The 27,170-nt window shown below is 55.2% G+C and overlaps 10 protein-coding genes across 10 annotated transcripts; 6 read left to right on the top strand and 4 right to left on the bottom strand.

Moving 5' to 3' along the window:
* Positions 1-125: 125 nt before the first annotated feature.
* On the top strand, positions 126-2,244 carry B0H18DRAFT_1215868 (glycosyl hydrolase family 3 C-terminal domain-containing protein; the record flags this gene model as incomplete). The annotated part of the gene is made up of 6 exons (XM_048036654.1): positions 126-564; positions 621-957; positions 1,006-1,144; positions 1,200-1,418; positions 1,468-1,742; positions 1,798-2,244. 6 exons carry the CDS (start codon positions 126-128, stop codon positions 2,201-2,203), a joined length of 1,815 nt encoding a protein of 604 aa, XP_047886728.1. The 3' UTR covers positions 2,204-2,244.
* Positions 2,245-2,327: 83 nt separating this feature from the next.
* Positions 2,328-8,164, top strand: B0H18DRAFT_1044391 (P-loop containing nucleoside triphosphate hydrolase protein). Its single transcript, XM_048030723.1, has 15 exons — positions 2,328-2,498; positions 2,553-2,682; positions 2,733-2,970; positions 3,019-3,040; positions 3,093-3,287; positions 3,340-4,128; positions 4,187-4,992; positions 5,045-5,472; positions 5,522-5,609; positions 5,662-6,749; positions 6,877-6,941; positions 6,983-7,394; positions 7,448-7,569; positions 7,624-7,725; positions 7,773-8,164. The coding sequence occupies exons 1-15, from the start codon at positions 2,358-2,360 to the stop codon at positions 7,977-7,979; spliced, it is 4,833 nt and encodes a 1,610-aa protein (XP_047886727.1). The 5' UTR covers positions 2,328-2,357; the 3' UTR covers positions 7,980-8,164.
* Positions 8,165-8,950: 786 nt separating this feature from the next.
* B0H18DRAFT_1097098 (pre-mRNA splicing factor) lies at positions 8,951-12,074 on the bottom strand (the record flags this gene model as incomplete). Its single annotated transcript, XM_048032473.1, has 15 exons — positions 8,951-9,353; positions 9,409-9,441; positions 9,496-9,590; positions 9,648-9,898; positions 9,947-9,968; positions 10,026-10,172; positions 10,226-10,615; positions 10,676-10,729; positions 10,779-10,911; positions 10,964-11,049; positions 11,105-11,324; positions 11,378-11,436; positions 11,496-11,585; positions 11,624-11,760; positions 11,882-12,074. 15 exons carry the CDS (start codon positions 12,072-12,074, stop codon positions 9,275-9,277), a joined length of 1,989 nt encoding a protein of 662 aa, XP_047886726.1. The 3' UTR covers positions 8,951-9,274.
* A 183-nt stretch (positions 12,075-12,257) lies between these two features.
* On the top strand, positions 12,258-13,314 carry B0H18DRAFT_1087748 (uncharacterized protein; the record flags this gene model as incomplete). Its single annotated transcript, XM_048032203.1, has 6 exons — positions 12,258-12,273; positions 12,338-12,431; positions 12,522-12,601; positions 12,634-12,777; positions 12,798-12,931; positions 12,955-13,314. The coding sequence occupies 6 exons, from the start codon at positions 12,258-12,260 to the stop codon at positions 13,312-13,314; spliced, it is 828 nt and encodes a 275-aa protein (XP_047886725.1).
* Positions 13,315-13,486: 172 nt separating this feature from the next.
* On the top strand, positions 13,487-15,917 carry B0H18DRAFT_1044381 (PhoD-like phosphatase-domain-containing protein). The gene is made up of 9 exons (XM_048030722.1): positions 13,487-13,663; positions 13,719-13,937; positions 13,992-14,397; positions 14,473-14,973; positions 15,030-15,058; positions 15,114-15,377; positions 15,429-15,572; positions 15,601-15,681; positions 15,705-15,917. The coding sequence occupies exons 1-9, from the start codon at positions 13,589-13,591 to the stop codon at positions 15,744-15,746; spliced, it is 1,761 nt and encodes a 586-aa protein (XP_047886724.1). The 5' UTR covers positions 13,487-13,588; the 3' UTR covers positions 15,747-15,917.
* A 356-nt stretch (positions 15,918-16,273) lies between these two features.
* B0H18DRAFT_1087746 (AAA-domain-containing protein) lies at positions 16,274-19,710 on the bottom strand (the record flags this gene model as incomplete). Its single annotated transcript, XM_048032202.1, has 12 exons — positions 16,274-16,500; positions 16,556-16,779; positions 16,829-17,210; positions 17,263-17,501; positions 17,551-17,729; positions 17,789-17,949; positions 18,001-18,157; positions 18,205-18,425; positions 18,476-18,705; positions 18,771-19,115; positions 19,165-19,241; positions 19,291-19,710. The coding sequence occupies 12 exons, from the start codon at positions 19,708-19,710 to the stop codon at positions 16,274-16,276; spliced, it is 2,862 nt and encodes a 953-aa protein (XP_047886723.1).
* Positions 19,711-20,352: 642 nt separating this feature from the next.
* Positions 20,353-21,749, top strand: B0H18DRAFT_123898 (Gar1/Naf1 RNA binding region-domain-containing protein). The gene is made up of 5 exons (XM_048036737.1): positions 20,353-20,565; positions 20,615-20,677; positions 20,742-21,020; positions 21,070-21,078; positions 21,131-21,749. The coding sequence occupies exons 1-5, from the start codon at positions 20,520-20,522 to the stop codon at positions 21,376-21,378; spliced, it is 645 nt and encodes a 214-aa protein (XP_047886722.1). The 5' UTR covers positions 20,353-20,519; the 3' UTR covers positions 21,379-21,749.
* Positions 21,314-22,443, bottom strand: B0H18DRAFT_1044371 (uncharacterized protein). Its single transcript, XM_048030721.1, has 5 exons — positions 22,211-22,443; positions 22,078-22,162; positions 21,795-22,013; positions 21,676-21,749; positions 21,314-21,623 (listed from the first exon to the last, which is right to left on the bottom strand). The coding sequence occupies exons 1-5, from the start codon at positions 22,379-22,381 to the stop codon at positions 21,549-21,551; spliced, it is 624 nt and encodes a 207-aa protein (XP_047886721.1). The 5' UTR covers positions 22,382-22,443; the 3' UTR covers positions 21,314-21,548.
* Positions 22,444-23,493: 1,050 nt separating this feature from the next.
* B0H18DRAFT_886698 (glycoside hydrolase family 89 protein) lies at positions 23,494-25,832 on the top strand (the record flags this gene model as incomplete). The annotated part of the gene is made up of 3 exons (XM_048041141.1): positions 23,494-23,735; positions 23,790-23,912; positions 23,972-25,832. 3 exons carry the CDS (start codon positions 23,494-23,496, stop codon positions 25,830-25,832), a joined length of 2,226 nt encoding a protein of 741 aa, XP_047886720.1.
* Positions 25,833-26,171: 339 nt separating this feature from the next.
* B0H18DRAFT_1044365 (uncharacterized protein) lies at positions 26,172-26,844 on the bottom strand. Its single transcript, XM_048030720.1, has 2 exons — positions 26,693-26,844; positions 26,172-26,640 (listed from the first exon to the last, which is right to left on the bottom strand). The coding sequence occupies exon 2, from the start codon at positions 26,599-26,601 to the stop codon at positions 26,254-26,256; it is 348 nt and encodes a 115-aa protein (XP_047886719.1). The 5' UTR covers positions 26,602-26,640; positions 26,693-26,844; the 3' UTR covers positions 26,172-26,253.
* Between the last annotated feature and the right edge of the window lie 326 nt (positions 26,845-27,170).

Raw genomic sequence — 27,170 nt, 5'->3', positions numbered from 1 at the left:
TATCGTCCTGAGTGACTGGTGGGAACCCGCTGGCGTGTTCATGTCTGGCATACTCACGCCCGCCCAATCCAAGGTACGGCACGTACAGCGTTGACCTCGCCATCAATGCCGGGCTCGACCTCGAGATGCCCGGCCCGTCGCGCTGGCGCACGCCTGTCCTCGTCACACATATGCTCTCCTCGCAGAAAACGTCTGACGCAGCGCTAGACGCATGCGTCGAGCGCATGCTCACGTTCGTCCAGCGCCAGGCGCGGCGAAACCCTGAAGTAGTGTACGGCGACGGGGAAGAACGAACGTTGGACACGTCCGAGCGGCGCAGGTTCTGCAGGAGGCTCGGCGCGGAGGGGATGGTGGTGCTGAAGAACGAGGGAGGGGTTTTGCCCGTTAAGGGAGGGGAAAGGAGGAAGGTGAAGGTGGCGCTGATTGGCCCGAACATGAAGGAGAGGGTGATCAGCGGAGGAGGAAGTGCGGCGTTGAAGCCGAGCTACGTCGTCACGCCGTACGACGGGCTGATAGCGAACGCGCCGGAAGGTGTCGAGTTTGAGTACGAAGTCGGGACTTACGGTACATGTTCCCAACCCATCCGCTACAGAGTTGTTCAACTGACGCGACGGGCGAAGCATTTAAGTATCGGCCGACGCTGGAGAACTACTTGAAGACCGCGTCGGGCGAACGCGGCTGGACGTGCACATTCTTCAAGCACGACGCTCACGGGAACCCGACTGGGGCTCCCGTCGCGGAGTTCGTGCTTAGCGACACACGGATCCGACTAAACGACTTCCTTCCCGCGGGTCTGACACCGACATGGTCGATCAAACTGAAGGGACTACTCACGATGGAACAGACGACGACGTATGAGCTGGGTCTGACGGTTGCTGGGAGAGGGAAATTGTATGTAGATGGACAGTTGACGGTAGATAACTGGACGAAGCAGAGACCGGGGGAGTTTTTCTATGGGTAGGTCTCCCCTCGTGACTATTGACGCGTCATTGAGGTGTTCCAAAGACAGGGAACAGTGGAGGAGATCGGCGAGGTGGACTTCGTGGCTGGAAAGCCGGTCGAGATCATGGTCGAGTACACGAACACTCGCCCGCCAGAAGGTCCAGAGTCTGACAGGTCGCAGCCTGCACTGATGCGCGGTTTGGTATGTCAGACACTCTACAGCGATCCATCTGTCAGACCTGACGAACATGCACTAGCGACTGGGAGGATGCGAAAAGATCGACTCGGACGAGGCGATGACAAGAGCCGAAAAGCTGGCTGCGAAGTCAGACGTCGTTGTGCTCGTTGCCGGGTTGTCTCCGGACTGGGAAAGCGAAGGCTTCGACAGGCCGACGCTGGATATGCCGAAGCGGACCAATGAGTTGATCACGCGTGTGGGCAAGGCGAATCCGAACACGATCGTGTGCTTGCAGGCGGTAAGTGCGCTCGACAAGTGTCGCAACTTGCGCTGTAACCGCTTTGCAGGGCTCGGCGGTATCGATGCCCTGGGTACACGATGTGAATGGCATTATACAGGCGTGGTACTCGGGCAACGAAGTCGGCAACGCTCTCGCGGATGTCGTCTATGGGTATATCAACCCGAGCGGCCGCCTCTCACTCACGCTGCCGGTGAGCGAGCGGGACGTACCGGCGTATCTAAACATGCGAAGCGAGAATGGCAAGATACAATATCGCGAGGACATATTCGTAGGGTACAAGTACTACCAGGTAAAGGGCGTTGAACCCTTGTTCCCCTTTGGGTGAGTGTTCGGTGCGATGATTATCTGTGCAGAACTGTGCTCATGACGGCTGCAGGCATGGGCTGTCATACACGACGTTCAGCTTCTCCAATCTGTCCCTCTCCGGGCCATATACGCATGATGCGGCGTTCAGTCTCGGGGTCTCGGTGACGGTAACGAACGACGGCCCTATTATCGGGTCCGAGGTCGTGCAGATATACATATCGCTGCCGGAGATTCATCTCACAACTCCGAAGCTGCAGCTGCGCGGATTCGCAAAGGCGCGCGATGTCGCGCCTAAGAGCTCGAAGACGGTGAGCATCTCGCTGGACAAGTACGCAGTATCGTTCTGGGACGATGTCGCGGGAGCGTGGAGGGCGGTGCCAGGGACGTACAGAGTTTATGCTGGGAAGAGCAGCGCGGAGATGGTGCTGCAGGAAACGTTTGTGTTGAACAAGGGATTTGTTTGGAACGGACTGTAATATCATGAATGCAATCATATGAGCTGTGCCTTGGCTTGGATCTGAGATGGGAACGAGCGGCGCTAGTGCAGGGCACGTGAGGGCAGGTACGCGGGGTGTTGCAGCGGGTGCTGCCAGTGGCGGTGACAACGACCTTTGCACTCCTCCTGGCCCCATGGCCGAAAACATCTACAGCAAGGGGACCAGAGTCTGGTTCGCGGACAAGGACCAGGGATGGATATCTGCAGAGGTCTCGTCCGTCACCAGGAATCCCGACGACTCTATCAAGCTCTTCTTCGTTGACGAGCGCGGCAAGGTCTGCCTGCCCTTCTCTTCGCCCCCGCCCCAGCGCTGACCGACGCGTACCCAGGAAATCACGATAGATACCTCGGTGCAGGACATCAAGGATGGAAAAGAGGGTTTGCCTCCATTACGCAACCCGCCGCTGCTGGAGACCGCGGATGACTTGGCTACGCTCTCGCATCTCAACGAGCCCTCCGGTATGTCTGTGCTAGCATCGCTCACGGATTAACTCTCATACCACCGCCAGTTCTGCACACCATCCGCAACCGATATGCCCAACATAGCATCTACACGTACTCCGGCATTGTTCTCATCGCCATGAACCCCTTTCAACGCGTCACGCTGTATGGACCCGAGATCATGCAAGCGTATAACGGGCGCCGGCGCGGAGAGCTGGAGCCACATTTGTTTGCGATTGCGGAGGACGCTTATACGGCAATGGCGAAGGATAGTATGGGGCAGACGATCATCGTCTCCGGAGAGAGGTGAGTTCCAACGTTTCTTGCATGCTGCGTGTGCTAACTCGGTCGCAGTGGTGCCGGGAAGACAGAGTCTGTAAGTCGTGCTGCGTGGGGTCAACCGAACTCATCCTGACTGTGTCGCTCAGGCCAAGTATATCATGCGGTATCTAGCCTCTGTGGATCCTCCGAACTTCAAGGGCAAGGGAAAGACAAAGATATCCATGGACGAGTCGAGTGAAGTCGAGCGTCAGATCTTGGCCACCAATCCTGTCTTAGAAGCGTTCGGTAACGCGAAAACGACGCGAAATGACAACTCGTCTCGATTCGGGAAGTATATCCAGGTGCGTGGGTCAGTACTACGCGCAACTGCCTTCCTCTCACACCGTTTCGAAGATTCTCTTTGACGGCGAACAAGAGATTGTCGGAGCGCGGATACGGACATACCTTTTGGAGCGTTCGCGAGTGGTGTTTCAGCCCCTCACCGAGCGCAACTACCACATCTTCTACCAACTGTGTGCCGGTGTTCCGACGAAGGAGAGAAAGGACCTTGGTCTCGATGCGGACGTCTCCAAGTTCCAGTACCTCAGCCAGGGAGGCCCTCAGTCTAGCCCTATACCCGGTGTCGACGACGCGGAGGAGTTCCGACAAACGCAGACGGCACTGTCGACTATTGGCATCAGTATCGACAAGCAGTGGGCCGTGTTCAAGCTCTTGGCTGCTCTTCTCCATCTCGGCAACATCAAGGTCACACAGACACGGTCGGACGCCGTCATTGACGATGCGGATCCCGCGCTGCAACTCGCCACACGCTTCTTGGGTGTCCCCATCGCAGAGTTCAAGAAGTGGACCATCAAAAAGCAGATCACTACGCGGTCAGAGAAGATTGTCAGCGCGCTCAATGCCTCACAAGCAACCGGAGTGAAAGATAGCGTGGCGAAGTTCGTCTATGCCTGCCTCTTCGAATGGCTCGTCGCTATCGTCAACGAGAGTTTAGCGGGGGAGAACGGCGAGGCAGCCAACCGCGCGGAGATGTTCATCGGTGTGCTGGATATCTACGGGTTCGAGCATTTCAAGAAGGCAAGTACATTCCATTGTCACTTGTCATGTCATACTGACGAGTCTGCGCAGAACTCGTTCGAGCAGTTCAGCATCAACTACGCAAACGAGAAGTTGCAGCAACAGGTACGTTGGGCCCCGATGTCAGTTCGATGCATGCGGTGATGCTCACCGGATGGCCTAGTTCAATGCTCACGTCTTCAAGCTCGAACAAGAGGAGTATGTCCGAGAGAAGATCAACTGGACGTTCATTCAGTTCTCAGACAACCAACCTTGCATCGATGTCATTGAGGGGAAGCTGGGCGTCATGGCGTTGCTCGACGAGGAATCTCGATTGCCATCCGGTACCGATGCGTCGTTCTTGCAGAAGCTACACAACCAACTACTCAAGCCGGAGAACGCAAAGGTCTTCAAGAAGCCGCGGTTTGGCAATTCCGCCTTTACGATCGCTCATTATGCTCTCGACGTCACCTACGAAGCCGAAGGGTTCCTGGAGAAGAACCGTGATACAGTGCCCGACGAACACATGTCTCTCCTAACGTCGACCAAGAATGCCTTCCTAAAGGAGGTCCTCGACGCTGCCTTTGCTGCTACCAAGGGCCCCGACTCCGCACCGCCCGCTTCGCCAACGCCATCTGACTCTCCCAGTGGCGGTTCACGACGCTCCTCTGTCATTCCCGATCCGGGGCGTCAGTCTCTTATGTCTTCTGCTGTCTCGTCTGCGTCGGGTGCCAAGCGGCCAGGAGCCGTCGCCAGGAAGCCTACACAAGCATCAATCTTCAAGGCTTCGCTCATCAGCCTGATGGAGACACTCAGTCAGACGAACGTGCATTACATCCGATGCATCAAGCCCAACGAAGTGAAGAAGGCTTGGGAGTTCACGCCCCAGCAAGTTCTCGGCCAGCTCAGGGCGTGTGGTGTCTTGGAGACTATTCGTATCAGTTGTGCAGGGTATCCTTCACGCTGGACGTACGAGGAGTTTGTCGAGCGGTATGTCATACATGCGGTGCAGAAGTATACGTCGATGCTGATAGCATCATAGATACTACATGCTGGCAAACTCGTCTGAATGGGGGCCGATGATTCAAAACCTGGAGCTGAAGGCTCTCTGCAATCTCGTCCTTGATCGCACACTGAACGATCCGGACAAGTACCAGACTGGCCTAACCAAGATCTTCTTCCGTGCCGGTATCCTCGCGGCTCTAGAATCCCTGAGAAGCGAGAAGCTGAACTCGCTGGCCACTGTCATCCAGAAGAACATGCGGAGGAGGGTAGCCGTCAAGAAGTATGAACAGCTGCGCCGAGCAACGATCAAGATTCAGACCTGGTGGCGCGGCATTATTGCCCGTCGATTCGTCGAGGGCGTTCGTCGCGAGGTTGCGGCCATTCGCCTACAGGCTGCTGCGCGAAGATTCGTCCAGAGGCGCAGCTTCCTACAAGTCCGGAATTCGATTGTTCGATTGCAGAGCCGTAGGTCTTCAGTGTCCTCTGTGCAGTGATCGTTGCTGACACAGCATAGGGGCTCGCGGTGCTCAGACTCGGCGACTGTTCGCCAACTCCCGACGCACTCATGCGGTTGTTTTGCTGCAAAGTCTCTCGCGTGGAATGTGCGTTGCCATGCTTCGGTGACTGTGGGCGACTTGCTAATTCACATCATAGCCTTGTGCGACGAGCCCATCGTGTCGACGTCGCCAGGGTTGTGCTCATACAGTCTTGCATCCGTCGTCGTTTGGCTCGCAAGGAGCTCAAGGCCCTCCGTCAAGAGGCGCGATCAGTCTCGAAGTTCAAAGAGATCTCCTACCGACTGGAGAACAAGGTCGTGGAACTAACGCAGACGCTGCAAAAGCGCACAGAGGAGAAGAAGGAGCTTCAGGCGAAAGTCACGCAACTAGAGCAGCAGCTACAGCTCATGACGTCTCGGCACGAGGAGTCGGACTCGCGAATGAAGCAATTCCAGTCTGACTTGCAGTCAGCACAACAGGGAATCAGTCGCCGCGACGAGTTGTTGCTCGCGAAGGAGGATGTGGAGCGGCGTTTGGAGGAAGCGTTGACAAAGGCTGCTGAGAAGGAAGACGCGATACAGAAGCTGACAGAGGACCTGGCGCGACACGCCACTCAGTTGGAGAGCCAGCAAAGAGCCATCGACAGTGTCCCCCCTCGAAACGATGACGACAGCTCCATCATTCTCACACTCAAGAGTGAAGTCAGCAACCTACGGGAGCAGCTGAACCGTGCAAACGCCCTCAACGTCCTCACGAGAGGCCCGAGAGCCGAACCTTCGTCTCCTACTTTTGCCACAGGATTGCGTTTGGGAGAAGTTCCTAACGGCACGGTGAACGGGAATGGTACCGCTATGCCTCCTGGCGCTCGTGCACACCAACGGCGGCATAGTTCAGCAGGTGTCTACGCAATCAACCCCATTGATAACCGGACATCTGCAGATGAGCTCATGATCATGGCGAAGCGTAGCCAGGCGAACAACCCTCGCGCAGTATCTGTGGCGTACAACGGTGAAGACGGACTCCCTCGCTTCCGGGCTCCGAATGGCCTGTCGGACATCTACGATCCCGCGGAGGAGAAGATCAGGCTCATGCAGGAGATCAAGCGCCTCGACGAAGACGTCCTCGACGGCCTTATCCGTGGCCTCAAGATTCCGGCTCCGAGCACGGCGAACCCCTCTGCAGTGAAGGAGATCCTATTTCCGGCCAACCTCATCAGCCTCATCACCAACGAGATGTGGAAATACGGTCTTATCCCGGAGAGCGAACGATTTTGGCCAATGTCATGCAAACTATCCAGTCGCATGTCATGGTGAGTGATATCTCTCACATCCACTGCAGTGGCGCTCATCATTGGCACAGTCATTCTCGGGAGAGGACGCGATCATCCCCGGTATCTTTTGGTTATCCAATGTTCACGAGATGCTGTCCTTCATTTGCGTTGCGGAGAGCGATATGTTGCAAGGGATTGGGCCGGCGAGGAGAACGCCGTTCGTCCATTCGAGTGGTCGGATTATGAGCGGCTCGTCTCTGTCGTCAAGCACGATCTCGATAGCCTCGAGTACAACATCTATCACACATGGATGCTGGAGACGAAGAAGAGACTGTCCAAGATGGTCATACCTGCGCTGATAGAGAGCCAATCTCTTCCGGGCTTCACGACCACTGACGGCGGTGGCCGGTTATTCAACCGCTTGCTCAATTCAAATGCTCAGCCGGCGTACAGCATGGACGACATCTTGAATCTTCTGAACAAAGTGTGGAAGAGTTTGAAGAGCTACTACATGGAAGACTCTGTCGTCCAGCAGGTCGTAACAGAGCTCCTCAAGTTGATTGGGGTAACCAGTTTCAACGACCTTCTCATGCGCCGTAACTTCTCGTCGTGGAAACGAGGTGCGTCATTGTTTTGAGGTCGTCTTCATGCCGCTGAAGTGTGCGTACTGCAGCGATGCAGATTCAGTACAATATAACGAGAATCGAGGAATGGTGCAAGTCGCATGACATGCCGGAAGGCACTCTCCAATTGGAGCACCTTATGCAGGCTACGAAGTTGCTCCAACTCAAGAAGGTGCGTATGCCTATGACTCCGGCATCGTAGTCTTGTAAGCTCACATCCTTGCAGTCGACGCCCGCTGACATTGAGATAATATACGATGTCTGCTGGATGCTGACGCCGACGCAAATTCAGCGGATGTGCACCAACTATTACGTCGCTGATTATGAGGCGAGTGGCTTGTGGATTCGTGTATTCCGTTATTGACCACAGCTTAGAACCCCATCTCCCCCGAGATCCTTCGCGTAGTCGCGTCGCGAGTAGTCGCTAATGACCGCAATGACCATCTGCTCCTTGCTCCTGAGACGGAGGAAGTCGGGCCTTACGAACTCCCACTCCCACGAGAGGTGTCGGGTCTAGAGACCTATGTGCCGGCATATCTCAATGTGCCTCATCTCCGCCGACTAGCTGCTCTGGTAGCGTGATGTCGTATACTTCATTGCTTTCCTTGTGTCTGGGCTCAATGTAATTTGCTTTTTACTCATACCCACATTTAGTTCTTAAGCATCATGTTCTCCCATTGTCCATGAGCATGATAGATGGTCTAGATATGTTGTCTGAGCAACAATACACCATGTATATCCCTATCATTTGTTGGGCAACAATGTATCAGAAAGCTTCATCAGTTGTGCAGGCTACACCCACCAACCTGCACATGAGACTGCCTACCTCAGAAAAGCATGGAGAATGTCTCCCAGATTGAAAAGTAACTATATTGTACAATTGACCATGTGATCAGTCATGAAAGTTGACACTGCTTGGATGCCCAGCCTGTCTGTGGCTTACAATACAAATGTAATTGGTATTCATATCCTCAACATTACAATAATGATCCTATGTAGAAGGATTACATAGAAGCTAATGCATGTTCACCCTAACTGAAAACTGCTTATGAGAGCTACTTGTGTATTCACCCTGGTACAGGATGGAATCCACAGCACAAAATCTGTACTATACAGTCAGACAATCAGGAAATGGTGGATATTGCTCACCAAATTAGCCTCAGCAGTCAACTTCAAGTTGCTCAGAATGCCTTGACTCAGTGGTGATGTAGCATAAGGTGCAGTCATACCATTTTAAGCCTTTACCTCCAGGGCTGTACTGCTGCAAAGAATGCATGGTACACAGGGGAGTGGTGAATGAGTTGACAATGCTGCTACAAGTCAAAACAATTCAACTCAGTAGCTGTTGATCCATCATATGGTATCCCTTGGAGTATGTCCTGTTTCAACCACACAATGCCAAGGTTGACAATATGCAAGTGTACACACCAAATCTATGTGCATCTGTGATATACACAAAAGGGTGCATTGAATCACTATATATTATGGACTGATACCTACCTCTGATCACATGAAGTCCTGTTGTCATTCAGTGGTGAGAATAGCCTTTGGTGCATGGATACATAATTCAAATTTTGCCTAATTGATACAGGGTCCCACTGTGAATCATGACTCACAGACCCCAATATCTTTGAAAAGCAAACTTCAAAGTATTTCCAGCTTAGCACAGGGCTAGTAGCCCTTGGGTCACTTGGCAGTAGGAAGTACATAGCCTGGAAGATGACCTGTGTATCACTGGATGCCTCAGTTATCAACAAAGTATATGTGAAAGTAAGATGTGGCAGCAAAGATCTAGGGCCCTTCTGGTGGGGACTCAAGTCAAGGGAGGCAGGTAGGCAGACACTTGTTATCAATGTTTTCGAGAAGGCCAGCATCCTTTAACTCGTGATTACAGGCTGCGAAGATATAGTCACACCGGTCCGTTTGTCGTAATATTTGTGCCCATATTCGAGAAGCCTGCAAAAGGATTGTCAGGTCAATGGTCTGTTATGCTGGTGACATGAGTACGTACCAATCCGGCTCTATCTCGGTCAGAATGCGTATTCTATCAGAGTAAGGTTATCGATAGCACTTTCTGATGGACTATAATGAGACGTACTGCGTCTTTTTCGTCTCCTCCATCTCGTGGAACATCACCCAGCCCGATCGAGGCTTGCGGGTGAAGAGGACAGAGTTCGGGTGGACATGCAGAGTCTGCGGTTCCACGATGTAAATGCGACGCGCTGCTCCGCATTGAGGAATGAGACTTACTGTGTTGCCCCGGACAGACCGGTATGTCCCGTCAGCAACCCAGCGTGCACCGTTTCGCCAGTAGCCGCTGACGAGGCACTTGCGCAAGCGCTTCGCATCGCCCTCGCAGCTCTCAAGGGGTAGGCTGAAGCGTTGCATGTATTTCTTGAGTTGGGAGCGGATGGACACTGCTCGGGACATTGCGCGAAAAGAGAGTGCGTGAGACTTGCACCAGGCAGATGAACGGCCATAGCGAGTGAACGCGTTGTATGCTAGGCAAGCACGTCAGTAACGTGTCTCGACGTGCGTCCGGGACATACCATTCAGTAGTGTCAGGTGGTCCTATACAAATCGATGGACGTGAGTTGATGTTCATTCGGTCTGGTTCATCGTACTCACCCCCTCTTCAGCCGTGAACTTTCTCCTTTCCAGCTCAGCCAGGGCACCTTGAGCCCCATCTGGAATAATGAAGACGTCCTGGACTGCGGTCATGGCGGCAATAGTGAGAATCTCCTCTCCACACTTGTGTTCCTTCGACATGAAGAGCTTGTGCGGATATCATCAGCTCCGAAGGCTACATAGTATAGGTCAAAGCTTACCATCCGTGCAATATTCACTTCGACTGGACATTCCGCGACTTTCTCGCCCATAACCGTAAGCCGGCCGTCCTCCCCAATCATCCCAGCCGCGTACAAGCCCTCCAACGCCCGCAAGACGCTCTCCGCCGGCGGGCTCGAGACCCACTCGAATTTCATCAGATCATCTATCCCCAAACTCTTAAGCTGTAGTATGGGCGTCGTCAGGTCGGTTCGGGTGATCTCGGCAGGCGTCGTGAGTGGGAGCTTGTCGTATGCGATCTCGGGGTACAACCGGTAGCAGATCCCCGCGGAGGTGCGCCCAGCGCGGCCCGCGCGCTGGGTGGCAGATGCCTGCGAGACGGGGACGGTGACGAGGGAGGAAAGGGCAGTTGTTGGGTTGTGTGTGCGAATCTGGAGGACGTCGGGCGTAGTGAGCAGTGGGCGGGAGCTACGTAATTGTGTGGGGCATACCTTGACAAAGCCGGAATCAACGACGAACTTAATCCCGTCGATAGTCACGCTAGCCTAATGTCTGTGAGCAACATGTATTTTGTTTTGCAACAGGACGGCTCACTTCTGCGATATTAGTCGAGACAATGACTTTTCGGCTACCCCGTTCCGCAGGTTCGAAGACGGCAAGTTGTTCTTCCGTCGTGAGACCGGCGTGTAGTGCCAGCAGCCGAAGTCGCATCGCATTGCGTGGTAAACTGGGGCAGACATGACTTTCGTTGAATATGGATTCCAACATTAGCAACTCACCTCGGCAGCATCTCAGCAAGTTCCTCCAGGCAGCGATCAATCTCTTCCCGACCTGTCAAAAACACTAAAATGTCTCCACTTCCTTGCTGGTGAACATGGGTTGAGCTCATATCGCATTTTGCTGTTGAAGCAAACACTTACCTGTAGGTGTATATTCCAGACGACTTCCGCTGCTTTCCTCACGTAGTCCGGCGCAGGCTCCGCCAAATAGGCTGTCTGCACAGGGTACATCCGTCCCTCCAGACTGACGATGATGGCCTCGTCGGGGCTGTTACCCGCGGTGAAGTAGTCAAGGAAAGAGGTAGCGTTGAGCGTGGCGGATGACACGATGAGGCGCAGAGATGGTCGTTTCCGGCGGATCCTGGGCTGAATCGTTAGCAGAACGTCAAAGATCGGCGCTCACGATTGGCGCACTTTTTGAGTATACCGAGCATCAAATCTGTGTACACGCTTCGTTCATGGGCCTCGTCAATCTTTGGGTCTCTAAGTCAGGATGAGCTCTCGCGGCAACATTGTAGGCAGGAAAGCGCACCATGATCACGCTGTAGCGGCTGAGCAGCGGGTCGAGTAACGTTTCTCGGAAGAGCATACCGTCCGTCATGTACAGTATCCGCGTACGCTCCTTGTCGCTGACGTCTTCGAAGCGGATTGTTAGCCCACTTCGTCTCCGAGCGTCGACCCGACCTCTTGAGCGACGCGTCCAGCGACAGACGTAGCGGCGACACGGCGGGGTTGTGTGCATGCTATGATGTTGCCGTCTGCTGACCAGCCGGCTTCATGTAGGTACTGAGGGAGTTCTACGCGGTTAGGCAGAGCAAACGGGTGGAGGGACTCACGAGTGTCTTCCCACCCAGTTTGTCCCACTACTATGACTACCCGTATTCTCCAACATACAGAGTTATCTCCTGAGAAACATACCCGACTGAGTGTAGCACACGAAGACGTGGAAGAACGCACTGTGCTTGAATATAGGCAGCCTCTCCCTGGCGCCCTGTACGCCCATATACACGCGGAGGGCGCGCTTTGAATGACATTCCCTCAGTCTCAGTCGCCTGTCCAGAGTACTGCCTGGCCCGGTTGTGCCAGGCTTCCAGAATTGGAGAGACGTCATTTGTCGTGAATGGGGATGGATGAGTAGCCAAATTGGGAAGCGTTGTTTGGTCCGAGGCTCTTGCACGCGGAGCCAAGCAAGAGCAAGCAGCGCTCGGTGGCGCCGACTGTAAGCGCTCACTCAGCCCTACTGAACGCTCTCTCCTTGACCGTCACCTTCTCCGACTATCTTTGCTAGCCCACCATGTCTGAGCGTAAAGGTGTGTTCAACGACCTCTACTACACAGTCATGCATCTAATATACCCTCCACAGTCCTGAACAAGTACTTCCCGCCGGATTTCGATCCGGCTCTATTCCCCGCAGGAAGCAGCCCAAGAACTCACAGCAGGTGGTTCGTTTGATGGCTCCTTTCTCTATGTGCGTGGTTTTCTGACGTCCTTGTGTGATCATTCTGATCTCGCCACCCGTCTAGGCGATGTAACACCTGTGGAGAGTATATCTACAAAGGGAAGAAGTTCAATGCTCGAAAGGAGACGGTCGAGGAGAGGACTACTATGGCATCAAGATCTTCCGCTTCTACATCAATGGTGCGTCTCCTGCTTTGTTCCGCTGGTTGTAGTGTCTCATCACCGTTGCAGCACATTATGCTCCGCCGAGATCACGTTCAAGACCGACCCCAAGAACACCGACTACACAGCCGAGCACGGTGCGTCGCGGAACTTCGAACCATGGAGAGAAGAGAAAGCGGTAGAGGAGGAGGACCGTCTCGCCAAGCTCGAGGAGGAAGAAAACAACCCATGAAGGCGCTCGAGAACCGGACGGTGGACTCGAAGCGCGAGATGGACATCCTCGATGCTCTGCAAGACATCCGTGCGCGGAATGCCCGCAACGAGCGCATAGGGCAGTCGGTGGACCTGGTGGAAGAATGGGTGTGGAAGAGATCGAGACGGAGGAGGACAGGCGGCGGAAGTTGGAGGAGGATGAAGACGAGAAGCTGGTGCGGGAGGTGTTCCAGAAGATCCCTGCGACGGGTTCGTCTTCATCCAGCGGGTCGTCAGGACACACATCGCAGTCTCCAGAGGAGCCAGCCGCGCCGGTAGTCACTCTGAAGCGCAAGGCCGAGGGCGCAGAGCCGGACCTTCACAGCCTATTGCCCGAGGAGACGCGTGCGCTCATCTCGTCGAAAGTCTTCACCGCCGCACCACCTGTCAAGAAAAAGAAGACAGACATGAAGAACTCGTTGGGTATCAAGATCAACAAGGGCAAGGGCGTTGCGAAACCCAAGCCTGTTACCGCATAGGACTTGTATTCTACTGTACCATTGTATTCATTGTATGACATCTGCTTAGGGGTCCTTGTATTCGTTCGTTTGTGTGGGTTTGAAACTGGATTGAAATGGAGTAATTGTTTCAAATGATGTCAGTTTTGATCGAGGGCCGTGAGTCTCGCGAGGTCTCGCGTGCGCTTGTATCTCTTGAACACCCCCGACGAGCTCCTCTCCGACAACCCTCACGTTCGCGACACCAACCCTTGCACGACGACCCTCTGTCCAAAGAAAAACTCTACCGCGCGGTATGGCCAACCTCGGCTACGCGCAAGCTGCGGTCTCAACCGCATTCCGCGCAACCGCCTATCTCTTCCTCGAAGTGGTCCGTACACTATCCGGAGAGCAGTGCACAAATCATTCTAACGTTGCGTATCTAGATTCCCCACTCTTCTGCGAAATATCTGCTCTCCATCTTGTATGTGACATACCTAGTGTTGTACTCCTTCCAACCACCTGCTCTTGAACAATCGCCCACGACCAAAGACGAGCCCTCGAACGGGGAGGCCAAGGTACCTTTCCCGACTGACGAGAAGAGCGTAGAGGAAGACAGTGAGGACACAAAGACCGAGTCTGAGGACTCGAAACCCTTGCCACCGGTGAGTGCTCCTGGTTGCTATCAACAGACCCAGTGGCAACTGACCATACTGCAGGTCCCGACCTCTCCTGAAGAGTCTAGCAGTCTATATACCCTTCTGCTATCCTTGCCCACGCCGTCGCGTCATCTGCGTCTAACCAACCTCTTCATCAACACCTTGCTCGCTGTTGCTGCACTAGAGTTCGTCACCTACCCATACTTTGACGACGCAGCAGACGTGGTGTACACTCGCATCGGCGCGGTATACCCAGATGCTGCCAAGATCGTCGTTCGATACCCCGGGCTTGCTGGCTTTAACCAGACCAACGCCACTGTTCAAATCGCCTGGAGACAGGTCCCCAACTCAGGGGCCGTGGAGTCGGAAGCGTGGAAGGATGGGCCTGTCACACTACTGAGCGAGGAGCTTGACTGGGTGAACACTGTCAAGGTCTCTGGTCTCTGGCCGAGCACTACCTACGAGTGTGCGTTGCACGCGAAGATATTGTCAATTTTCGTACTGACAACCATGCACAGACACGCTCCGCGACGCTAACAAGACGTTGCTCCCTATCCCTCGTCGCCTATCCGCTTCCACACCTTCCCAGACCCATACCTCAACAGTGGCGTCAATTTCCGCTTCCTGGCTTCCTCATGCATCACCCCCAACTTCCCCTACGCCCCGCTCCAGGGCCGCAGGATCAAGGGCTTCGACGTGCTCGCGGACTATCTCTGGCCGAAGATAACGCCCAGCAAATTCACGACGCTCTCCCCCGAACCGAGCCCGCCCACGCCTCCCGAGACGGAAGCTCCAGAGAAGAGTGCCTCTGGGACGTCTGCGTTGGACGCACCGGAACCTACGGCTGCGCCTGTCTTTTCAGTGAATGCACAGACGGTAGAGGCCGTGTCGAGCAAAGCGCCTACGGAGTTCATGATCTTCATGGGCGACTTCATCTATGCGGACGTGCCAATTTATTACGGAGACGACAAGGAGGCCTACCGCCGTCTGTACAGGAGGAACTACCAGAGCCCCAGCTTCAGGAAGGTGTACGAGCGGCTTCGTGAGTCGGGACTGAGGTTTACCCCGCGACGCCTACTAATGAATTACCTTCACCAGCGTTCATTCATACGTACGATGATCACGAGGTGAGTGAAGGCGAGTTGAGTTCATAGTACAAGCTCTCATGAAGTTACTATCCAGATCATCAACAATTACGCCGGGCATTCCAATGACTCTGCCCCACCGTTCGCGAACGCAAACGATGCTTTTGCGCTGTACAACGCACAGGGCAACTACGACTCCTCCCATTCTGGTCAGCATTACTACGACTTCCGCTACGGCGACGTCGCGTTCTTCGTCATGGACACGCGGAGGCACAGGTCTATCATTGAAGAGACAGACGAGCCCAGCAGGACGATGCTCGGAGAACAGCAACTGACGGCCCTATACGACTGGCTGGGGAAGGTGCGCGCTGTCCTGAATGCATCATTCCAGTGGAAATCTGACTACGCGTAGGTGAACAACACCGCGACGTTCAAGTTCGTCGTCACCTCCGTGCCCTTCACGGGCCTCTGGACCTACGAAGGCGTGTTTGAGACCTGGAACGGCTTCCAGTACGAGAAGACCTCCCTCCTGAACGCGTTCCACACCGTCCCCAACGTCATTCTCTCTCCGGGACAGACACGAGTTTGCCGCCGTCGAGTTCCCGAGCGCGAACCCAGCGCGGACGGTGTATGAAATCTCGACGAGCCCGCTGAGCATGTTCTACGTGCCGCTGATCGGACGCTCAAGTCGCAGAGCGAGGACGTGATCAATAGGACGAAGGAGGTGTAACGTGCTGGAGGATGGTACACGGAAACGGTGACGGTGACGGAGGAGGTGCCGCAGGAGAAGTCTTGAATATATTGCGGATGGGAACTACAAGTGGTAAGTGACACGCTCACTCGTCGGTGCTGGCGAGCTGACACGATGATCTCCAACAGGTCCTCGATTGAGGTCGACACCAGGGATCGACAGAATCCTGTGGCGAACATAGACATCATCATTGATGGCAAGAATGCATATTCGTATGTAATCTGACAACGTCTACATGCATACCTCCCTGACAGATGCATCGCGCAGGTTGACCATTCACGGAGAGCCCGTGAAACTGTCGCCCTCGATGGCCCTGGGTGCTTACGTTCCTCAGAGCTTCAAGGGCGTCCTCGGCAAGATGGGGCTGAACCCCGGCAGCTGGTTCTAATAAGCGTAGAAGACGAAGCGTTGGTTATATCAAAGCATGTAGTAAAGTGTCTCGTAATTCCGTTATGCTATTCAGAAATACCTGGGATAATCAACACAATGTTCACAGTCGAGTGCAGTCACGATGCTGCGTTGATTGTTTCCTTTGAAAATCGCTGCTGCACGCGAGCGTAATGCTCCATTTCAGCGTGGCTTACACTAGGAATGAGTTCCCTCAGTGCAGCTTCGAAGTCCTTTTGCATGACGAGGACTTCCATCTCTGCGGGCTTTGCCAATTCTGCAAGGTAATATTGCGGAGTGAGAGGGTATGGATGTCGCGGATCCGGCGGTTGATTGTTCAGTTCAGCTGTCGAGAATGTTGCATAAGACTTGGGCAGGTCAACGATTGTCAAATAGCGCACCAATGGTTGCCTCAAGTTCCTCGGCCTTTCTTGACATCGCTTTGAGCAAGGCATCCGCACACAGGGCGTAGAAGTCGGCGCCGGTGTAGTGGAAGGGGCATTGTTCTGCGATGTCTTCCAATCTCAAGTCGGGATGGAGCCGGAACTTCCGGGTGAGGGCCTGGAGAATGTTGAGCTGCGCTGCATGTGTAGTGCTCACGCCGAGATAGAGCATCCGGTCGAATCTGTCCATGGAGGTGAGCGCTAGTTGTCATATGTTTGAAAGTCCATTACCTGCCAGGTCGTAGCAAAGCAGGATCTAGCAAGTCAGGTCGGTTCGTTGCACCAATGACGAACACGTCCGCCCCAGCCTTTCCGCCGGACAGACCGTCCAGTTCAGCCAATATCTGACTGACAATTCGGTCCATCACTCCGCCAGAATCACCGTGGTTCCCTCGCTTGGGAGCCACCGAGTCCAGCTCGTCAAAAAAGATGACACACGGGCGTGCATCGCGTGCGCGCTGGAACACCCTGCGGACATTGGCCTCGGACTCGCCGATGTACATGTTGAGCAGTTCTGGGCCTTTGACGGAGAAGAAGTTGAGCGCGCAGGAGGTCGCGACAGCTTTTGCGAGGAGCGTCTTGCCCGTGCCAGGCGGTCCGTATAACAGGATACCTGTTCGAGGGTTGGCAACCGAGACGTAGCGCTCAGGATACTAAGTACGTACCGGATCGTTTCTTGAGCCCGTCGGCGAAGAGCTCTGGACGCTCCAAAGGTAATTGGATGGTGTCCAGGATATCCGCCTTGACATGCGCAAGACCTCCGACGTCGTCCCACGATACGGAAGGTATCTTAGGGGCACCGATGTTCTCCGAGTACGCTGCTCGCGTTTCCTTCAGCGCGACCTCGAAGTCCGCTGCAGTGAGCGGTATCCCTGCATAGAAGAGGTCGATGCCAGATGCCGAACTGCACCGGTGTATAAGCAAAGCGAAGAGTAAAGTAGACAATTACACACGATTCAGTAGCAGCACGCTCAGCAGCTGCTGTCTGAGTGCGAAAGACGAGGTTCACAAGGTCAGCTGCGACGAGTGCTGCGGTTTGCACGGCTATTTCCTTGACGGACACGTCAGGAGCTACGATATGACCCTGAAGCAGTGCGTTAAGGATCTCATGGCGTTCTGTTTCGCCAGGTGTCTAACATACCATGTAAACGGCAAAACAAACTGAGAATTCTGAAGATCCAACGGGCGTACCTCAATGGTGATCTCGTGTTTAAAGGAAGATAGAACCCTCGAGGGGACCTTGTCAGCGTCACCGGTCGTGCCAACGACAAGGACTGGATATCCTGTGAGATTCCAACCCTGCTGCAGGCTCGCTATGCACTCTTGCAGTGCGTTGGCAATGCTAGTAGGCTCTTCGAATTGTCAGCATTGCAGCCAAAGTGTGAAGTGAGGCGTGTTCTTACCCTTCCCTGGCTCAAGCCCTTGCGTCGTTTGCGCGAACGCGTCGATGTTCCTCAGAAGGAGGATGCAGGGGGAGCAGGACTCTGCTCGCTCGAACCGCGCCCGGAGCGTTCCCTCCGTCTTGGCATCGTTCTCCCCCAGAACATCGTAACAGTTCACCTGAAACTCCTTGAGCAATTTGTCGTGGAAGAGGAAGTGACACAAACCTCGAAAAGATGAATGCCTAGATGTTGTGCCACCCAGCTGGCCGTCGTGAATTTCCCCGAGCCCTTCGGGCCTTTCAGCAACACCGATAACTGCAGTTGATACTCTACCGCGTGCGGCTTCAGCGCTGCCGCCGTCAGTGCGAGCAGCTTGCCGTATGCGCTATCAGGACCGACAAGAGTGGACACGTCGGCCTTCATCGGCGGGAAGGGCACGGATCCTTCTGGAAAAGGATGAGCGTTGAAGCATGCAGTACATTGGCGGCGATCTCACTTATGTTCAGGTAGCGAGCCATATCGGGGACCCTTGCATGCTCGACACCGGTCTGGATCATGCGAGTGACAGACGGGTCGACCCAGCACCCAAGCTCGCCAACGGCCGAGCCCAGATACACGTCCGACGCCGACATGGACGCGTCGCCGTTGCTCGACACAACGTGATGTTCGATGTTCGTCACGGTGAAGTACACCAGCTCGTCTGCAGCGTCAGCGGCGTTCATGAACCTTCTCACCGTCGGTTATAAGTAAATATATTGCCTGCTCGAGCTACGGGGAAACCTAACTTGTACTCGAACGACGGCTCGCCCTCCCCGCTGCCTGCATCGTCCTTCGGATCTGCATCCGTCTGCCAAAGGACTTCGTCGGTGTTGATCTTGACGGTGATGATGTCGCCCTGCTTGACGAGACGCGTCGTGTCCTTGAAGTAGTCTTGTAACGCTCGCAGGAAGAGAGGCTGGTATGCACGATCAGTAGATATCGGGGACGCGACGCGCGCGATTGTGACGGAGCGAGCTGTCGGGATAGATGGCTTTTGTGAGCCGAACGGGCTAGGACGAAGGCATACTCCGCGAGCCGTCGAGGGAGTCCCCGAAGTGATGTTGTGCAAGAGCTGGGGCGATAGACGGACGGGTCCGCTGTGGTACCACGAAGTAAACAGGTTTGGCGTCGCATGGATGCACGTACCCTGATTCCGTCTCGCTGTCTTCGGCACATACACGAACGAGTCGAGATGAGGATCCATTGCACGCACGGATGACAGCCTGTGATGCATGAGCCTTATGCGTGCGATGCGCTTGAATAGATACACACCCAATCACCACTAAGCACTCCAACGCGACCAAGTTCGGACGTCGAAATGTAGACTCTACAATCATCCTCTTCGGGCGACCGAGGTGAGGTGAGTGGTTCTGCAGCACGAGCATACTCGGCAGATGTTATACGGGTCCTATCTAGAGTAGCATCAGGAGAGTTATCCAGTGTATCAGGCTCGCCAGGAGGGGTCCCATTGCTGGGCATGGGGTGTAACACAGAGCCAGCCAAGAATGCCTCGTTGATCTCGAAGCCGTCCTCAGAATCCATCGCTTCTTCCTCGTCGGATGGTATCTCTTGCAGGTCTTCGAAGACAGGCTCAATATGCCCGTTAGAGGTCGTTGCGGGTTCAGATGCAGATACGACGTAGAGCCGGGTATGCCCTCTCTTGGCGTATCCTTGCAAGACAGGACCAGCCATGACTAGTCCGTACTGGTGTACAGAAGATACCGAGCTGTCGTCATCCGGGATACCCAAGTCGCGTGCGTGAAGGGTGTAGACTTCGTTCTGCCGAAGGATGTACGACTGGTCGAAGAAGTGAGCCTCGAAGGCGGAGCGGTGTGCCAGAGCTAGTGCGTATGCATCGTGAGAGTGAGCGGTGAGGATAATCTCAGAGAGCCGACTGGCTGCACGGAGACTAGATGGTGGGTTGGCCCCTTTAGCTGCGAGCTTAGGTCACTCGAAGTGAACAGAGATGGGTACTGCTCGAGCCATTGCGTGGGCACGGCGAGACCAGAAGCCTGTTAGGTCGCGTTTGTCACAAGAGGCCTCATATCATGCATATCATACTCACATTAACCTCAAGCCGTGCCATGCTACCAGAGACGCAAGAGGCGAAGACTTGCCCGCAACGCTCGCGGTCGGACGGGACGTAACACCGCGCAATAGACACGGCTGCTCTGCCCTCCTGCGAGCTCGTTAGACCCAGCGCATCCCACAGACCCTTGGAGAGCAGTAGCGCGCCATCCTGTGCGCTGTCGAGGGTGGACTGGAGAGCGGCAGGGACGGGGTGGGGGTGGTCGAAGAGGAAGTCCATGCGAACGACCAGCGTGGGAATCCTGACCCCGCCCTTCCTCCCTGCCACAATTTTGGCGAGGCTGCTCATTTCCGTCCTCCCTCTTCAAAACGTACAGAAGACCTCCCCGCCGACATCTCGCGGATTTATTGCGCTTGGTGCCGCAGAACTGTAACACCACACTTTGTCAGAAGCACCGACAAGATCTGGAAAAATGAGCAGAGGAGGTAGAGGAGGGTTTGGCGGTCGTGGAGGCGGAGGTACGCTCGATCATTAGAGGTCAGGGATCTAGGTGCTAAACTTCTGCAGGACGAGGGGGAGGCAGGGGCGGATTTATGCAGCGAGATTTTGGCCCTCCCGACACAGTCCTTGGTGCGCACGTTCTACGTCTATCTACCGCATTCTCTTACTCACAAGTCTGCAAAACATTGCACAGAGATGGGCTCATTCCTGCACGCCGTCGAAGATGAGATGCTCTGCCAATCCCTCATGCCTGACAAGGTTCCGTACTTCAATGCCCCCATTTATCTCGCGAACAAGTCTGTCATCGGCAAGGTCGACGAGATCCTCGGCCCGATCAACGAGGTGTACTTCTCCATAAAGATGGAGCAGGGCATGGTCGCGAGCAGCTTCAAGAAGGGTGACAAGGTGTATATCGGAGGGGACAAGCTGTTGCCAGTAGAGAGGTTCCTACCGAAACCGAAGGTCGCCGGAGGTACGTCGTGCACTCTGGTCGTATACCTGAGACTTATCCGGGCTTGCAGGTGTAACAAGTATGCGTTTGCGCCGTCTCAGCCCAATGCATCTTACTGACTGTATATTTAGAACGAGGTCGCGGAGGTCGCGGCGGCGCAGGCGGACGAGGACGAGGCGCACCAGGCGGGCGTGGTGGCTTCCAGAGAGGAGGCTCAAGAGGAGGTTTCCGAGGCGGCCCCAGAGGTGGTGGTTTCGGTGGTGGGTTCAGTGGTGGGTTCAGTGGTGGTCGTGGGGGCGGTCGCGGCGGGCCAAGTCGAGGGCGGGGTGGCTTTGGCGGTGGAGGAGGACGGGGCCGGGGCGGCTTCCGGGGCTCGTAGTCGGCGTGGATGCTTCGCGTGCGACGTGTTGTTTTTTCTGTGCTGTATGTATACATCTCTCTCCTTTTGCTGACTGTATCTATGAAGGTCAGGCGTGTTGTACATGGGCTGGTATCGATACAGAGCGATGCGTAGCGACGACATCGGGTATAGGCATGTCGGATCAAACATCAAGGTTTGAGGGCTTTGAGTTCGGCCGCGACGACTTGGACGCGTTCTGAACGCTCCGACTGCAAGGGCACAGACTGAAGCACCGCGTTGAGTCTCATGAGGCGGCGAATGAGTGAAAGGGCTGACCTGCTTCAGCTCCTCCGATATTGCGTTGACCTGCATGGCGACCTGTTGTATGTTCTCGTAAGTGGTGGGAGGCACTAGGAGACGTCAGTTCATCCCTGTGACACGAACATGCAACTCACAGTCGCGCCCTGTTGGATACTTGCGGCCGTCGTCGTTGAGATCCTCTGCCGCAGCCTCCTGGTCGAGATCCCGCTGGCGTTGAAAAAGTTCCTCCATTTGTGATTCAATTTCCCTGGGGTGCTTCCGTCGCCGCGCGGCAATCTCAGAGTCCCACTGAAGAGACTGGTGCGCGAGGGCCCAGATGTGCCGGTCGAAGCCCTCGTCGAAAGGCTCCTCCTCTGCGACGAGAGGCGGAGATCAGACGGACAGAATGTCTACAAGGTATCGGGAACGCAGACGCACCTTCCTCAGATATGTCCATCTCCTCGAAGTTACGCCCGTTGATGCGGATGTTGGGGCGCGTCATGTCAAAAGTCCTGTCAATGAACTGAGCGACGCGTGAACCCAAGTCTCAACGCGCTGCAGTGCAACGTACCTGTTGCAAGTGCTTCAAGAGGGCGTCCCGCTCGGCCGTAGATCGCGCAGACGAGAGCTCCTCCTCGAACGCACTCATGGCCGCAGCCGTGTAATTAGCTTTGAGACGGTGCCAGTCTTGGATAGAGTCGAGCGAGATGCGTGCCATGTCATCAGCGTGTTGAGGATCCATGTCGGAGCTGTGACAATGAAGGTGTACACTGGTGAGGTAGCGAGAGTTGGAATGCAGTGAAGCTAGTAAGCTTGAAGACGCGATGGAATCGACTCCGAGTCGCGGAACGCGATATACCGCGGTCACGTGACTGTCTATCTGGACGCTTGCGTTTAGCGCTGGACCTCGTCTTGACCTTGTCAGTAGCGGCGGCGGCGAGCGCGTACTAACTTACTAGCGAAATCACTGGCACTGGCATTCCGTATGGCTATTCTTCACACACAAGCCTGTATTGGGCTGGATGATACCACACGAAATGGAGGAAATAGAGAAAACGCAGTGGTATGTCCATCGTTTGCCTCACACGGTAAGTTACTATTAGATACTACATAGTACTATCAAAACCTTACCCTGACAGGATACACATTCTGACCGAGATAGAACCGGAGTAGTACGCACCCATGTCATCTAAATAAAGTAGCTCACCATCCTTTTCATAGGTTTTTCAAATGGACACAGGTATCACTGGGAGAGGACTACCAACGTGCCCTCGTAGCTTCTAACGACCATGCGAAGAAGGCCGGCACCACCAGAGGCAGGCAGGGGAACCTACCTCGTGCTTGCCTGGCGTTGTTCGAGTTGCACTTCTCCGCTGGCACATCGATGCCACCATGATTCCAGTCGCCGCGAACAGGTCTGAAAGTGTAAGTGATAAGTAACAGTTTAACATCTCTAGATCACTTCTAGCCATACCTTAATCGATACAGTAGGCTTGCAGCCCTTCCCCGGGTGACTTTGCCATCCATCCAACTCCAAGTACCTCTACTTGTTGACTCCACCAGCGAGGATGAAGGTCTGCATTACTAACGTGCATCAAACCCAGCGGCATGCCTTGCCCCCGTGAGATGGATCCGTGCGTCTACAGACTCATTGCTTTGATTACTTACATACATACTTTCCACGTATGACTCTTCGCTGAATGTTGCGGCTTGTTGCCGGTGTCTCGAGGGCTTTCTGATGCTGATTGTCTCTCAGGTCATCGACAGCTTTACATGGTCCGACAGGCCGTAAGGCGGTATAAATGAATCTGGGTTCGCGATGTAGGTGCTAGAGCTCGCGTCCATCCAGCGTCCATGCACGCCTCTCTGTCACTGCTTGTCTTTGGCGCGCTTCTCAGGCTCGCACACGCTGCGACAACTAGTTTGGATGGGATCTACTCACTTGTTCAGCGTCAGATCCCCGAGCATGCGGACTCGTTCACGTTTTCGCTTTTCCAAGCTGATGGTGATTCCTTCGCGATCAGCGATTCTACTGAAGGTAGCGGTATCAATGTACAGTGTTCGACTGTCAGCGCTTGTGCAAGAGGGCTCTATACGTGAGTGATTGGAACCTCGTTATCGGTACCAAGATCCTGATCTTCGTGCAATAGGTACCTAACGCAGTACGGTGGTGTCGACATTTGGTGGACAGGGTCGCGCCTCAGCCAGTTGCCCTCCCCTCTACCCGCTGTGGGAATCCCCGTCAACGGACAGCTATTGTGCCATACAGGTATGTTATTGATTTATGTCTACGTCCAATTCCACTATCGATGCACACACTAAAGACATACAGATACCACTTCAACACTGTCACCTTCGACTATACCGCGACTTGGTGGGATTGGGATCAATGGCAGGCCCAGCTCGATTGGCTTGCTCTGCGCGGCGTCAACCTTCCCCTTGCATGGGTTGGCTACGAATACATCCTCATCCAAGTCTTCCAGGAGGTCGGTCTCTCGGATGATGACATCGCATCTTTCCTTTCTGGCCCAGCATTCCAGGCATGGAACCGCTTCGGAAACATCCAAGGAAGCTGGGGTGGACCGCTGCCCACCGAGTGGATCGATGGGCAGTACGCGCTACAGCAACAGATCGTCGCACGGATGTACGAACTCGGCATGACACCCGCCCTCCCTGCCTTCACAGGCTTCGTACCTCGCGCATTGGCGCAATTGTATCCCAACGCATCGATCGTGAACGGTAGCCAGTGGGATGGATTTCCGACCGATTTGACGAACGTGTCATTCCTCGAGCCATGGAACGATCTCTTCGTGACGATGCAGAAGTCATTCATTGCCAAGCAGCAGGCCGCGTACGGCGCCAACATTTCACATATCTACACACTAGACCAATACAACGAGAACAGTCCCTATAGCGGCAACACGGCCTACCTAGCAAACATCTCCAGCGAGACTTTCGCTGCGCTCCGAGCTGCGGACCCCGAGGCAGTTTGGATGATGCAGGGCTGGCTCTTCTTCGATGACGAGACCTTCTGGACGACGGACCGCATCTCTGCCTACTTGGGCGGCGTCCCTGGCAACGACAGCATGATCATCCTTGATCTGTTCTCGGAGGTGTACCCGCAATGGCAGCGGACGGAGTCCTACTACGGCAAACAGTGGGTCTGGTGCGAGCTGCACGACTTCGGTGGGAACATGGGTTTCGAAGGAAACCTTCCCGAGCTGGTCTCTGGGCCTATCCAGGCCCTCGCGGCTTCGCCGAGTATGAAAGGCATGGGCCTTACGATGGAAGGTCAGGAAGGAAACGAGATTGTATATGACATTGTGCTCGACCAGGCGTGGTCGGCTAACCCGCTCGCCATCACCGCCTACGTCGAGTCCTGGGTAGCACGCCGCTACCTTGTCAGCCCCCTTCCGGCTGCTGCCCAAAATGCATGGTCGATCCTCAGCACGACGGTATATAGTAATGCAGTAAGCGCCGCCACAATCAAGAGCATACTCGAGGTGGAGCCCGCCATCTCGGGTCTGACGGACGGTATCCTCACCGCTGTCCCGTACGACACGAACACCACCATCGTCCCTGCGCTACAGAACCTCATCGCGGCCGCAGGGGAAAATCCTGCCCTGCTCGCGGTGCCGGAGTTCCTGTACGACATCGTTGATGTGACCCGGCAGCTCCTGGCGAACCGATTCATCGACGCCTACAACGCACTGGTATCGACCTACAATGCCTCAGGCGCGACGTCGACCTCCGTGACAGCAGCCGGCGAACCGCTGCTGACCATCATCAGTGACGTCGATGCGGTACTCTGGACGAACGACAACTTCCTGCTATCCAACTGGATAGCCTCGGCGCGCAGCTGGGCCGGGAGCAACAGTACCTACGCGGACTATCTCGAGTACAACGCGCGAAACCAGATCACGCTCTGGGGGCCAGACGGAGAGATCACGGACTACGCGTCGAAGCAGTGGGCGGGTCTGGTAGGGACGTACTACTACCAGCGGTGGGAGACCTTCGTGGGCTACCTCGCGAACATCACGGCGAGCGGAACGTCATACGACAATACGACGCTGCATGAAGAGATGCTCTCCATTGGGGAGGCTTGGGACTCTGAGACTTGGAGTGCAGGGTGGGAGGTGACCGGTGATACCATGGATGTAGTGACTGGACTCGTGCAGAAGTGGATAGGGTAGTCTTACTATCCCGAACGTCCTGGAGTTGACGTGCTCACCGCGGAAGCTCCCAGCTTGCGAACCCCGGGCCCGACTGCTTCTTGTACCTACGCAGACATTTCTTGGTCCCTCTCGTGCCTCTGCAGGCGACGCTGCAATGTTTTGAAACGCTCATCCTGTGCGTACGCAATCCGCGCCTTCGCTTTCCAAGCCTGCCAGTCCTCTCTCGCGTCGTCACATGCAAGCAGAACATCAAGCGGCTGTACACGCACCCGTCCCGCACGCACCCAACAAGATCCGGACTCTCCGCTGCGTCCAGACAGTCAGCGAGCATCGCCTCGTCCGGCGCGAGATCGTTTTGCCCTGCGTAGAACGCTGCGACGTCGAACGCGAAAAGAGGCGCGCAGAACGCAAACTCCTTGGACGTGGTCTGTGCGAACTCCTAGTCGATGACGCCGACTATGTTAAGCGAGTCATCCACGAGGTTATGGTCGCCCTTGTTCTCCGTGTGCTTGAGGAGGAACTGGCCATCTGTATCATCCCTCGTTCCGGATGCTTGAGGCAGGATGGTGGGTATAACGTCGAGGAGGAGGTACAGGTGCACGAGCAGTGGGGCGACGAGCTCGTTGACGATTAGCTCTTCCCTGAGGATGAACACGATCTGCTGTTCCGCGAACGCCGTGTACATCTCGAGCGCAAACCCGAACGTGCCCGGGAGGTGTGCCGCGCCGTCCTCATCCCTTTCAGCCAGGGCCGTTGCACGCACGATCGGTCCCACCTCCGGCTTCATCGAGCTGTGCTGCTCGAGGCACCCGACAGCAGGGAAAGGGTGCATAGAGGTTTCCACCAGTATCGCAGCATACTGATCCAGTACCTTCCGTTTCCCCGCATCGTCCAAGTCCCACCACTCCAGCGCGTGCCCTTCAATCTTCTCCAGTTACCCGGGCTCTCAGGCGCGACGTCGTACACGTCCGGCACGGGCACGGCCGTCGACGCCTCGCTGAGCCAAGACCGCAGTCTGGACGTCGACGGGAGGGGCCTGCGCGCCGCGCTGCTGGACGCGGCAGAACCAAGATACGCCGTCCGCAAAGGTGACTTCGACGTGCAGGTTCTGGCCGCCCATCCTAGTCTGGAGGATGGCCTCTGAGCACGCCTCGTACATGGGAGACCCCCTCGGAGGGCACTCGCTCGAGCTTGGAGTGCATTGAAGACGACACGCACCAGTAGGGAGGTGAGCCGGGCACGAGAAGACCGTGTTGTCTCTTCGCGCCACCGCTCTGGCTCATCCTGCAGTGATCGGCGGGCTCATGATCAGCGATGACCTCTTCAAGTTGAGGCGTCGACTATGCAGTCACTCAC

Source organism: Fomitopsis serialis (assembly GCF_022376445.1).
Source record: "Fomitopsis serialis strain Sig1Antser10 chromosome Unknown B0H18scaffold_152, whole genome shotgun sequence".
Taxonomy (NCBI): Eukaryota; Fungi; Basidiomycota; class Agaricomycetes; order Polyporales; family Fomitopsidaceae; genus Fomitopsis; species Fomitopsis serialis.
The sequence above is the reverse complement of the archived record's forward strand: the minus strand, read 5'-3'. Positions and strand labels throughout refer to the sequence as shown.